Source organism: Prinia subflava, chromosome Z, assembly GCF_021018805.1.
Source record: "Prinia subflava isolate CZ2003 ecotype Zambia chromosome Z, Cam_Psub_1.2, whole genome shotgun sequence".
Taxonomy (NCBI): domain Eukaryota; kingdom Metazoa; phylum Chordata; class Aves; order Passeriformes; family Cisticolidae; genus Prinia; species Prinia subflava.
The window spans coordinates 95,004,840-95,019,036 of NC_086283.1; the positions used below are offsets into that span (position 1 = coordinate 95,004,840).

Below are 14,197 nucleotides of genomic sequence, written 5' to 3' on the forward strand. Positions count from 1 at the left end.
GGTCTGATGCATCTCTCTGTCTCTCAGTGAGTGTGTGGAAGAAAAGGTTTGTGGAGGGCGTGGAACTAGAGAAGGGGTGAAAAAAACCCCTGCAGTTTGCAGTGGATTCAGATTAATCAGTTAATAAGCAGATAGAACATTTCTGGAGTTGTATGAGAATAGCTCTGTGTCTGCCCACTGCATTCATGCCCTGCTTAGTAGTTGTGTCCAGACCTGCCTGAAAGGGGCCACACCTGCAAACTAAACTTCTCTACATTTACTAAAACCTAAAACATTTGAAGTAATTGAGCTACTCGGAACTACTTAAATTGTGATGCTTGCTCCTTCATTTTATGAGTTTATTGCATGAGCAACATGCATAGATATAAAACGTAAAAAAACCCCCTAAATTTTGTACAATCTTGGTAAATTACTATTTTTTTTTCTGGATAGAGGCATATTTATTTTTACCTTGTTCTATACATTGTTATAGAAAACAGAGCATCTTAGATGCTAAGAGGTGTGCAAGTAGAATAGATGTTTTCTTGGCTTAAATAGTGATAGCCAGTGATAGCTGTCTTTAGAAAGCAAAGGACCAGCCTTCTGAGAGAAGGTGTACTGAGATAAAGAACATTTTTCCTCTCCTTCTTAATTGTCATTTGTGCAGGCCTAATAGAGTGTACAATCTCTTGATCAGTTTATTCACCTCTGTTTTCCAGACTTTCACGCATTGTTACATGTTTGTCAGATCCTCTAAAACGCTTTGTGTCAGACATATTTTGCTGTTATTTGAGCTATGAAAGCTTTTCTGAAAGGGTTAATCTTCCCCCCTCCCCCGCGCCCATTTTACTTTTCTGTGTGTTGTGGACACTTTATTTCAGAGTCCAATATCAAAAAAAGAAAGAAAAGAGAGCCCCATGCTGCATTCAGAGCTAAAATATTTGGCATGGGGCCAAACTTGATGCCTCTAGCCCATATCACACTTCATGCTAATGCCTTCTGATAATTGTAGTAACATTTCTTGATAACGTCTACAATATGTCACAAAACTGACTGTTTTATGTTAGGTTTGGAAGCTGAAACGTAAACTTAACATGGATTTGTGTCAAATCCTTAGGTGAGCTGAGTGGTAGAATCTGTAATGATTTGAACTTATCTCAGTTGTGTTCTAAGGGTCATAAAATAAAGCGGCTTTGGCATCCTCTGTGTACTCGTTAGCTCCTTTTTCTGAGTCACTTGGCTTATCTCCAGAATCTACTTGTGTAGGTTTTTTTATTTATTTTTTCCTTTGCCTGTTTTGTTGGTAACAGTAGGAATAATAGCTGCGTGAAGGACAGCAGCTTATTGAAACAGGATTTTTTTTTAAAGTGCCATGAAATGTCCTTGGTTTGACAGATGGTTTTACTTACTTTGTTACAACTAATGAAACTAGTAATGGTATTTTCTTTTCTGATTTTTTGGTAAGATGCTCCCTTTGAATATGATACAGTTTTGATTGTGATGCTGCTTCATGTGTTGTATTTCACATAATTATTTTAGATTTACTTTCACCAACTGATACACTACATTTGTTTTAAAAGTCAAAAGTCTTAGATTTGTTAAGTTAGCGGTTTTCTCAAAATTGCCCACAGGCTTTGAGATAGTATTAATTCCTTCTATTAGATTGAAGCAATACTTGCTTCAAATTGCTTCTAACAGTACCAGTTATTCATATAAACATTAAAATTACATAAAATCCATAAGTTATTACTATGATTTCAAAGCAGAACACTCAGTACTACAATTTGATAATTGTTTTTGATTTTGTTTTCTTGTCTTGTTGCCCTATCCATGTAGCACTACAACAAATTTCTGCAATCCTAACCTTATTCTTTGTAGGATCCTTGCTTCATCCAGTGTAAATCAGAAAAATGTTTTCTGTCAGCAACTCATGCTTTCTGTAATCTTATTCAATTATTTTGTCTCAGTTTCTAACTTGTGTTTCTCTTGGATTCCCTGTGCCTCTTCATTCAAGTCCCCCTTGATTTTAGGTCTAAAGTTTAGTGCTTCTTAGTGGCATACAACAGGTGGGGTTAGAGACAAAAAAGGGTAATTGCACTTGGTGTCTGTGCCCTTGAGAAAAAACAAGTTCTTCAGAGGCTTTTGCAAGTAATTACCAGGTTCTTACAGTGCATGTTTTATTTGGAGTACTTTGTCCTTTTTGAAATTCCCTTGTTTTGTGTATATATGCTTGGCTTAGTTTCATAAGGATGTTAAGTAATCTTCCATGACATCTGGTTGTCCTTCCAACCAAGATGCTATTTCAAAGTGATGGAACATGTGCATTGAAAACTATTACAAAATGGATGATTTTTGATTTTCTTTACTACCAGAAACAGGAGATCCAATTTAGCAGCACTATATCAAGAATTCTGTCCTTGTCTGAGTGCTGTAAAAGAAAGTGTTGCAGGTGATCAAATTCGAAGAAAATGTTTTAGTAATCAAACTTACAGTCTAATTAAACTAATAGATGGTCTGTGGTTAGAAGATGGGCTCGTAGTAATGGGTAGTTCCTGTTATGAAACAATACATGTTTTTCTGAATTTCACTTTCAGCTGTCTGGAACCTGGATTCAGAACATCTACCCTGTAGAACTGACTGAAGTGCATTGCTGTGTTTTGTGGAGATAATGTCATGTCTTCTGGTAGTATTTTAGCCCTAGAAGGCTACAATTTGAAGTGTACATACTTCTGCATGTGTTTGGTGTATTGGAATATTCGTGGTATTCTCTAAAGATAAATCATGTTATATCAAGTACGGAAACATACCTGATGATGTTTTTCAGCTGATGTAGATTCTTCTCCTGTCCCACAGTGTAACTTTCTATGTGAAAAATAAGGAAGATGTGCTAAGAAGTGTATGAAATGTGTGCTTGCTTTAACTTCTGTTTTGAGTTCTTTTGATGTGAAAAGAGTTTCTTAATGGATTTTACCACTCTACTTTAAATTATGCCACTAGAAGAATACCATTTCAGTAGCTTTAAAAATCCTAGTGGTACCCAAGTTGTGCAGGTACATTAGGAGAATTCAGCAGTCAGAATTTGTTTGCAGAGGAACCTGGAAGTATTCCCCAAACTCTTATGTTTTCTGAATACAACACTCATGAGCACAGCTGGAAAATTTAGGTTATGAGTGGAAAATTGATTTTAGGACTTCAGTGCCTCTTGGGAACACAGCTTTTTAGTTTTAAATTACTTCTTTTCTTCTTTCTTTTTTCTTTTTTTTTTTTTTTTTAGATTTTAGTAAATGTTGAGAAGTGCAATAAAGGAAGGCATAATATAAATGAAAATAAGATCAAATTTTTATGATGAGGGTAAGAGCTATATTTCATGTTACTCTGTTTCTATATTCATGTGGTGTTGTCTTTCAGTTCCTCAAGACTGAGTAGTGTGTTTGCATTTTGACATTGAAGAGTATCACAGTTTATGTGGTGTAAGCAAAGCAGTGGTGAAGTATGGTGTATTATTAGACTGACAATGATAAATAGAAGGCTTTAATATTCAAGCATTAATAGCATTTTCATATTTGTCACTTTTGTCGTGAGCATTTGCTCCTGTCTGGAAGCAATGATTCAAAGGTTTTTTTAGGAAAGGGTGGCCAAAATCTACAAATTTTTTGGGCTGGTTGGCAGCAGAGATCTGAGGTAGAGGATACCACATTTATGACTTGAGTAGGGGCTGTTACTGCATTTATGTGCTTTGTTTTGTGGTAGTGCTAAGAGATTTAATCCAGATGTATTTGTATGAGGTAGCTGTAAAGACCTCATTGTATTTGACCCTGATCTTCTGAAGAGACTAGTTGCCTGTAAACTGGAGCAGCATCTTGACTGACTGTTGGCTTCAGTTTAATTTCTCAAATAGTAGTTGTCTTTCTTGTCCATGCTCTGAGGACTGTGCATTGCTTTACTCCTCATATTTCAGCATAGATTATTTTAATGAGTCTTTGGAATTTGTTTTGTGTTGTATACCATTTGCCTTACTAGTAATTCCAGCTTTGTTTTTTTCCTTTTTGTCTTCTGGCATTCTTTCTTATATTCTCCATATGATCACATAAGAATGCTAGTCTTATCTGATTAAGATTGCAGCTCAGGAGTTGCATATTTTTGAGCATTTGTGACAAGAATTTGGAACTGATTTTGTTGTCTTATTTTTTATGGTGTTCAGGGTTCTTAGACTAGAATAATGAGAGAACAGCCACCTATTTTACGCATGCATTTTGTTTTCTCCATTTCTGTTCCTGTGTATTTGTGTATGCTTAGAGCTGATATCTTTTAATGGTTTCTGTACCACCTTATGCCCTTTCCTTTATTTTAACAGTAAGAATGGAACCTTCCAGTTATTTTTTTAGCACTGCTGCAAAATGTAGTAGTGTATGCTTTTTGATTGTCTGTTTCACCCTAAAGACACCTTCAATTATTTCAATATAATTTCTTTCTGATGTGGAGTCTATCTGGCAAATCAATACTAACCTCTTCTGATGCTGAATCCAGTAATGCTGGTCTGGCTTATAGGTTCATCAAGTGTGTTTTCCTGTCTGCAGGCTCTCAGGAGATACATGGAGAAGATTCAGTCACTTTTAAATGGACGAGTTTCTGCAAAGGAGCTATTCTAGAAAAAAGATCTTATTTGAAGCACCCATTTTTCATGTGCATTCTCTCTGGTACCACTGAGGAAGTGCAATAATCAATGAGGATCCTGTCAAAAATTAGTTCTTGCCCTTTTCTCCTTCATTTCTTTGTTGAAATGCTGTAATGGTTGTCTGCGTAGGACCGGATGTGGTGAGGGAGAAAAGGACAGTGCCATAACTGGGAGTGCTGATGGGAGAGTGGCTGGTACACAGGTGTGTTAGACTGCCAAGCAATTTCAGCAAACACGTTAGTTACACATTTTTGTTACTCAAAACTTAACATCTGTAGCTGTGCTGCAAGAATGATATACAGGAAGTTACCTAAGATGAATTTTTTGTCTGCCAGTACTTTCTGTTGCCAACAGCTTAATTGCTGCAAGAGGCAGTCCTGGCCTTTGGTTTGTGTTCTGCTTGGGAGATAGCTGTCAAGGGTTTGTTTTCTTACTGGTTAAAATTGAAGCTACACATGTGTTGCTTTTTATTGACATGATATCTTGCCTTGGCTGTAAGGATTGTCAGATATGCCATAATGTGGCACTGTTTGTCAAATAACTGACAACTTTGGACTTTTTAAGAAATTCCGTAACTATGTAGAAATCTTTCTTACTTAACTATGCTTATTCTCAGCTGTGAGATGCTCCTGAAGCAGAAAGAGCTTTCCTGATCGAACTATAAAACTTGGCTCAGAGCCTAGTTAAATATTACACTGAAATTCAAAGTTTGGGGCGTGGAATTCAGCAAGAAATGAACATCTTACTAGTTAAAAACCAAGCCAAACCAATGCACCCCTCCCCCCAGTAAATCCCCCGAAACATTTCACACTTGCATGAATCTAAAGCTGAGAGGAAAGGACTGTGTGTTACAATTTATAACTTAGTCCTGCCCCCACACTTGGCACACTGAATTGCCTACTGTCTGCTGCTCTGTTTTACAAAAATGAGTAATTTGAATTCAGCGTACTTTGAAGTCATGGAGACTATGATTAAGGATTATACTGTGTTGTTTGTTACTTCTTGTACCAGCACAAGGGCTTGGAGACATTTTTGGAATATACTATATTATCAGAAGGGTAAGTTACAAGCTTCTGAATATCTAGTGGAGTTGTCCATCTCTGCCTAAATTGATTCTCATAGTTTTGTCATCAATCTGTTGCATTATTTGCACGTCACCTTGAGTAATTCAGCTTTCCCACACTGTAAGCCTTTTAAGTGTTAGTGAGTTTTGGTATCATAGCATGTAAGCAGAATATGTTTTGCTGTCTAGTTTTGTGAATTTTTGTACATCCTCGCTCCCTCTCTGCACATAACTGCTACCTCTATCTTCTACAAAGTATCTAATTGTTTAAATCAGTTGAATTAATAATCTTTATGAGAAAAAGGCCCCTAGTGCCTGTAAAGACTATTCTTTTTCCCTGCTTCTTAATTATGAAAGGCTGATTAAACAATCTGCACCCATAACACTGAAAATTTGAAACTAATTTACCTTTTGAGTCTCCCTAGATCTTTTGTTTTTCTCTTTTCCTAGTGTCATATTATTGCTGAAACAGGAATAGCATTGCATTATTTCTTTGGTAAGCTGAAACACAGAGAAATTTATTTGTTCAAGACTGCAAGGCTACTGGTGACCTTATAACAGATAAGACATAACCTTATAACAGGTAGGATGTAATAGAATAAAAGAGACGTCAAAATTTTATCTAGTAATACAGTTCAAGGATAAGTATGAAATGATCTCTATATCTGGATGGACCCTATCTAAACTCCAGTAGCTTTTACCAGGGAGGTATCTGATAGAGGTGGCCTTGGTGTGGTTCACAGATGTGTTCAGCAGGTAACCAGTGCCAGGAAGCTGTGTGCAGGAAGAAATGCTAATGCTGATGCACTATGCTGAATGGTGTCATATAATTAATAAAAACATAAATGGGTAATACAGTGAATTAATGTTGCAGTGATGCTCTTGAAGGTTTTAGTAATGTGAAATGACTTGATTGTGTAGTCATCCCACAATATTTACTGCTTTCTTTGCTACGTTGTAAAACTACTGAACTATCAGAAGTTGAATGGCATTCTTTGTTGGTGATATCTTGGCCCCTTCGAGGCAGGAAAGAAAGAAAGAGAAAAATCAGACTAAACACATCACATTATAGCACATAATTATTGTTCCTAATTTTCGTTTTTGCTTTGTCCTTTCTTGTATTTTTGTTGTACTCTCACAGCTGTATTTATGTAGGCCTCCTAAATAGATGAATAATAACTGATTAACATTTTAACTTTGTTTTACATTGCAGTAGAAAGAAAGAAAAAAGGAATCTCCAGAGCATTTGAAAATACACAGTGTAGTGGTTTGGTAATTGAATAGAACAGCTGCATCTAGTGTGAGACACTCTACAACAGGAGGTAGATTGCCATGTAAAGGAAAGTAATGGAAAGTTTAAATAAAGTCTTAGATATGACAGCAGGTCTTGGCCATAAGCTTTGCTGTGGCTTTTGCTAAACTCAAATGCCAGGATGCTCAGGCTGAAATGTAGGACACATAAGGATGTGGCAGGGGCTTCAGTCTTGGGCCTAGATGTATCTTGAGATAGCTCAGGGCAAGTCTTGGGGGAGGAAGCATGTTGAGAGTGATCATGGTTTGAGGGTGTGAGGAGGTATTCTTCAGTATGACACTTGCTAATGTAAAAACATTGAAGCAGCCTTGTCAGCATAAGGGTTTTTCCAGCTTAGTGTGGATGGAGTTCTGTGAATTACTTTTACTTCAGTGCTAAATAACTTGCAGATCTGTCAGGGACCAGCTGTGGTGTTTGTTGGTGAATTCAGCTCCTCTGTTTGGAATTTTTGCCACTTGTTTCAGATCTTGGTCTGACAGCTAATAAAAATGGAGAGGGGAAAAAAAGAGGCCTGTGGCCACTTCAGTCTGGAGATAGAAATCTCTTCAGATAAGACCACATGCTTGTGTCACTTGCTATTCTTGCTTGTCTCTTGATACTGCCGTTTTCATGAGAGCAGCCATACAGTGAATGGTAGCTGCTCTTAGTGGAAATCACTTTTGATATCAGTATTAAAGCCTATACATAGTTAAATTAGCTACCAGCCTCTGCAGCCAAAAACATATTTCTCCTCTCAGCTGTTTTCAGGCTTCTGTGACTTAAGGAATAAAATATGTAATAAGTGCAATGCTTGTTGCCCCAGGTTGCTTTTTTTTTGGTGGGGTGTGTTTGGAGATTTTTGCCCTTTTTTGCTTGTTTGTATGTTTTTTTGTTTTTTTGTTCTTCAAGATATGTGTTTCCCACAAGATTATTTCTTGGATTACTCACCTGTTAAATGAAATAAGTCTCTGTCTCTTTCTGCTCCCATGCCAATTTTCACCCACCTAACTAAAATAATTTACCACAGAATTATTTAGGATCCTTCAGCTTTTCCATAGGCTCTCCTTGTTGACATGAACTGTGTTGGCCTTTGCAAGGAGCTAGTTTTCTGACTGTAGTTTTATTATGTCAGCTTATAATTGCAACTGACTGCTTCCTCTCTAAAGGACATTCATCCTTCAAGGATATCATGGATCCACTGCATGTTCTTTGCTGGTAGTAACTGCAGCTAGTCTGAATGCTTAGTCTTTCTGTGTAGTTGTGGGGTTTTTTTTTCTTCTTCTTCTTTCCTTTTTTTTTTTTTAACTTTTCTTTTCAAGTGAAAGATTGCTGTGTCTGTGTGACATTGACTGTGGCTTGGCTGCCCTTATTAGACAATCCTGTGTGGAACAGTACCTACAGCTGACATTGGCAGAAGGTTTCTGTTTTTATCAGCTGAAATGCAATACTAAGGAATGTGACATTATGATGCAGAACCTGTATGCTACAGTCTAATGTCTCTAATGGTTTGAAATTCTCTGTATTGAACTTCTCCGTAGTGAAAGAACCAACTTCTTTGCAGCTTTTTTTAATCTCTTGATCTTAGTTGAACTTTCACATATCCTGATGATAAACTATCATCCCTACATGGGCTGGTATTGCATGAAGTCTACCCTGACTGTTTTGGGATAAAAAGTGAACTGTTAATATATTCTGGTTCGTAATGTTGTCCTGGCAATAGTCTGAATTCAGACTTTCCTTTTTCATAGGAGTAATCACATCAATTTAGGTATACATTTTTGCTTCTGAAATTGTATTGGTGCTGTTATAGGGGTTTTTCCATGTGTTAACTGTGTTTGTACCAGTTCTCAACTGCTTCTGAAAAGTATTCTGAAGGAGAGACAGGAAAGAAAGAAAAATGATAATAAAAGAAGAAAAATTCCACATTTCTCACTTAAGTAAAGGATCTCAAGTTAGATTAGTTAATAACCTTAATATAAGAGAAGGTAAGGCCTCTGAAGTTCAGCACTTTTGCTAGCTAATGTTCTGATTATGCTGACCCTACCATTGTTTCCAAACTGTGACAGAAAGGAGACCCTTTTCAAGCATCTGTTATTAATGATGTAAAATTTGATGTTAGATTATAATGGCAAGGGCAGTGAGAAATTTTAAAATAAATTGTTAAAGAAGAAGTGTTAAGGTCATCAAATCCTAGTACTTACTGCTAATTTTAGTCCATCACACCAGTAATTTAGTGGAATGTCACCAAAATACATTACCATCAACAGAACAGTCTTCTGCAATTGTAAGCAAGTGTTTAGGCAAGTGTTGGATAACTATTTTTTGTGTAATGCTGGTTCTATTAATTAGAGCTAGTTTGCACTACTACTGATTTGGATTCAGTGCATTATGATGTAATCCTCCCATGGTGGCTGTACTCTTTGATTATTTCCATCAGACTGTTTTGAGTTACAAGGCTGGTTCTGTCTGTGTGGTGTCATGCCAGAAGTAAAAGACTTTTTGTTAAGGAGGTGTAAAAACTGCTTTTATAAAAATGCTTTTTGAAAAACAAGTCTTGAGATCTTGAACAATATTTGCCGAGTTGAGTAGCATTGTATTTTCATTTAAAGAACCCTGTGAATATCTTTTCAGAAGTAGGAGCAGGTCTGTCCTATATTCTTAAAATATTGCGACTGTTTTTTTCAAAGGGGACTCTTAGAGGAATTGTCTATTGGCTCTGAAAGAAGAAAGAAAAAAAAAAGAAAGAAAAATAAGAGTCTTATCAATTTTCATCCTCTGATTCTTGTGACTAAGAGCAGGCTCTTCACCCATATCTTCTCCACTTCAGACACATACCTGAAATAGCAGACTGTAGAGTTCATACTTACTACAGCAATGAGGGGCTTTCCAAATTGGAAAGTTGCTGGAGAGATTAAGGCCGAGTATTTAAAGTATCTTGGGGAAGAAACTAAATGTCACTTTTCTGTGTCTTGGATATTAAGCAGGTAGAGGATTTGGAACCTGTACCTCATGTCCTGTAAAAATCTCTTGTTGTATTGCACATGTAATGAAGACTGTCAGGTTTCAGGGTTTTTTTCAGTTGAATGCTCTTTGAGGTTTTGCTTTCTAAGAGAAAATACTTACCATCTACCTTTGTGAGCCTAGTCTTTCTCAGTTTTCTCAGGCAAGGACATTAATCTCTGTTAGGTAAAAGTCTCTAGAATTTAAGGTGATTATTGCAGGTCTGGGTGGAGAATATGAATCTTAAAAAATCTTATTTTGCTAGAGGAGATTTTGATGTTTGTGTTGAAGCATAAATCCAGTTGAGTGGATGGCTAGTGGATTGGGGCTTTTGTATTTAACTCCATAAATTGATACAGAAAATGTAAGATAATGTTTATACTTTGGAAAAGTGAAATGAATGTTTAATGTGTGTATTAATGTGTGTATCTAGAAGTGAAGTAGGCGTGTATACATGTGTATGTGTGTGTATATGTAGATTTGTAGGAAACAACATCAATAAATGTGCGTGAATAATATGTATATAAAAGCCTCAAGAGGCTGCTTTTTAATGCAAATGCTTAATTTTCTTTCTGATATGTGTACAGTGGTATTACTTAAAATGATTTAAAAAAGTTTTTTTCAAAGATAGTAAAAATACATTTCAGTTAAATACTCTCCCTCTCCCTTCTCCAACATCCTCCATTCCATCCCCTCCATGATCCATTGCCCCCCTTTCCTCTGTTCTTCCTCCCCTTTCTTCATTCACTGTCAGGAAGGGACGCCTCAGAAGAGTCATTTCAGCTCAGCACGCCACCGTCAGAGACTAGTGGAAACTTCAGCTACAAAAGTGAGTGCCTTCATTGAAGGAGCATTTCTAAAATGGAATGTTGTGTCAGCAGAGGATTTCTTGCTAAAGAGAAGCTCTGTGTGCTTGGTGGGGGATTTAGTTATTTTTACTCATCTGCAAATGATATGATCACTATCTCTAAAGGTGAACTTCAGCACTAAATTGATTCCTGCTCAAGTGCAGCAGTTGTTTTTTTAACTTTAAAAAGTTGTGGGGAGATTTTGTTTGTATCTGCGAAGTGTAACAGAAACTGTATGAGAAGTTCCACTTTGCTTTTATCAGTTTGTGTGATGTGTTTTTATAAATCCATGTGCAGTTCATTTGTCTCATTCTTAAACAAAAGGCTTTCATTGAATAAAAAATAGGCAAGGATGTGGAAAATAATCAAACACTATTATCAAGCACTATGAAGCAATATGAAGTTTCAGAGTGAAGAAATAGACTGGCATCAAAAGATGATGTGAGCAGATACAGCAGTACTTGCTGGTTCATAAGGCTGTTCCACCTTTTTAGAGATGTACTCAGAAAACTTGATAGATTGAGTAACATCACTTGAGGGTGATGTTACTTTGGAACTTCTAATAAAATACACTATTTTAGTGCATATTTTAGTGCACCAGTGTTCACCTGTATTTATTTTGTTCTACTTTTTTGTGGGACTCCAGCAAACATGAAACTGTGTATCCATTACTGCTACTGCCTGGAAATTCTGGAAATTTTTCACTTTATTTGAGATATTGCAGAATTGATGGCAGTATTTACATATAACTTTTGATACAGGTTGAAGTAGGTCTGTGATAGCAGTTGTGGTTATGAAAGAAAAGCCTTGGATTTATATTTTGTCTTACATTGTAATTAGGATTCCAAGTAGTGTTGTCAGAGTGATTCTTTCTGGTTTTATTTGTTTTAATTCATTAGGTATTAGTAATGTTGACTTTTACCATTTCTTTCAGCATGTAGCAACATTATCAATACTAAGATATCCTTTTGGGGGTCTGGGGAGGAGCATTTTGTGGTTTAAAGAGGCAAAAGTAGGTCAAACACACATATACACTCACACACAAATATATATACACACACACGTTGCCTGTTGTCTTGACAAGCCATTTTTTGGTGTGCTTTACTGTTTACTAGACTGACTCCAAGTAATTTCTGCAGTGTGTGTAGAGCCTCAGTGTGTAAAGGAAAAATGCCAACTGAAGCACATTTCTGTGGACATAAGTATGCTAGGTTTTACTCCCTCCTCTTACCTAGTTTTCCTGCATTTTTTCACCTTGCCCCAGTGCCCTACTGTGCATCTGGATGTACTTTGTGAAAGGTAGGTGTGCTGTCAAAACCTTAGTGTGGTAGCTACAGAGTAACCTTAATATTTGCTCTTCTGTTCGAGACAGAAGGACCAGAAAGGGTTTTGATTGTGTTTCTAGAGTCCTAAACTGCTGTCCTTTAGTTTCTTTGCTGCTGGGGGAACATCCTGATGCACTGGGAGCAAGTCAGCAGCTTAGCTCTGCTGGACACCAGCCCAGCACCCAAGAGGGGAGCTGTAACCACAGACCACATCAGCTTCACCTCTCCCCCTGCAATGACTGCCAGCAGCTTCAGCATGCCCATGTGCTTGGAAAAGAGTTCTCAGCACATAGAAAGAACATCGCTCTGGTTTAGTGTTTTGGTTAAAATGTGGCTGGAGAGAGAAGGAAGAAGAGGAAAGAGGAGGGAGGGGTGGAGAGGGAGAAGAAGAGAGAAGGCAAATAAGAAGCACTTCTTCGGTGCCAGTGGGAAAGAAGAGGAAAACTGCAAATTCGTAGTTCTCTGTGATCTGCAGGTCACTCACATAAACTCCTCCCTCTGTGTCCAGGCAGGAGACTGGTGAAAATCTGGAGCAGTAGTGTTCTGAGTCTAACATTTCACTGAGTGGGCAGTACCTAGACGTGGCAAGCCTATGAAACTAACAAGCACCTGTTCCCATCTGTGCTGGCAGCCATGCCTTCTCTTACTCTTCTCTCGTACACATTTCTCAGTGAAGAATAGGTGCCACACTTTGTGTACTAGGTACATGTGTCTTTTCTTCTCACCCACCCACCACCTTTGCTGTGTTCTTGAATTAACAGCTGAAAGAACTGTACATCTCTGGTTTGACTGAGGTAATCTGAGGTATTAATTTCTGTTTGTTTCCTCCTCCTTCCTGTATGCCTTCTCCCTTCTTTTGTGCATGGGTCACATGCAGGGGCTTGGATGATGTGCTTTGGGCTCATGGAATCATAGAATTGTCAAAGTTGCAAAAGCCCTCAAAGATCATCCAAGTCCAGTTGTTAACCCAGCACCATATTCACCATTAAACCTTGTCCCCATGTACCCTATTTACACACCTTTTGAACACTTCCAGGGATGGTGATTCTGCCGCTTCCTGGGACCCTTGTTCCACTGCCTGACCACCCTTTCCGTGGGGACATTGCTCCTAACACTCAATCTAAGCCTCTTATGACACAGCTTGTGTGTAACACTTCTCTGGGTTTCAAGTGTGGGAGATGTCATGTTATCCTGTGGTCAGACCCCACTCAGGCTGGCCCAGCTGATGGAATGTAGAATCTGGATTTGGCCTTGGCAGCTCACCAGCAAGTTTGGAGTAGGAGTATTGGCTGATGATTATAGGACAAGGTGGCATAGCTTGCTGCTCTAAATGGGATATGCCCTAGAAGTAGACATGAGAAGTGTGAGAGGGCAGTTTTCAGTACCTTTTTTCAAGACTGTTGGGTCTGTACTGGGTTACTGCTCTATGGGCTGAGACTACTCAAGAAAAGTAAAGAAGACAAATCTATCCTGAAGCAGGTACTGCAGCTGATTGTGTGCTGTTTGGAGAAGAAACCCTGAGCAGATTTGGCTGGGGAGAAGTAAAGCACAGTACACTGTAACAAAAAGGGGAAACACTGTGTTCCTCAAAGGCTCATCTGTGTTCCAAGGACATGCTTCAGGCAGTGTGAAATCCTCAGTATTTACTATTCAGATGACTATGAAATTAAAGTAGGGAAGTACTGTTAGCACAGAGCTTCTGAGACACAAACTACATCTTTCCTTTTTATTCCTGGCTGACATGAAGAGCTGTTGTTTCCTGTCAGTCACCTGCAGACTGCTGTAAGTCAGTAGGGGTGTCATCAGAATCCATCTTTCCTGCTGTGTGGCTTCATCACCCTTGCCAGTAGTTGCTGTGACAGCCTGACCAGCAAGCACTCCCCTTGAAGGAATCCATTTGCAAAGCAGCTGGTGAAGAAAGCCCACAACTTTCTCTCATGAAGTTGTAGCTTGGCTGGGAAAGCTGAACTTGCCTATCTCCCAGTCCCACCAGTGACTGAGGCTGCATACTCCTTG

At 38.1% G+C, this 14,197-nt stretch overlaps 1 protein-coding gene across 3 annotated transcripts in view; it reads left to right on the forward strand.

Annotated features, from left to right (window-relative positions):
• MAST4 (microtubule associated serine/threonine kinase family member 4) overlaps positions 1-14,197 on the forward strand; it is a 275,995-nt gene that overhangs the window by 98,713 nt on the left and 163,085 nt on the right. Inside the window, exon 4 of one of the 3 annotated variants that reach the window (XM_063423907.1) lies at positions 10,763-10,837. The exons of the other annotated variants lie outside the window; for them this stretch is intronic. Within the exon in view, the coding sequence (XP_063279977.1) occupies positions 10,763-10,837 (75 nt within the window). The remainder of the gene's footprint in view (positions 1-10,762; positions 10,838-14,197) is intronic. 3 annotated transcript variants of the gene reach the window in all.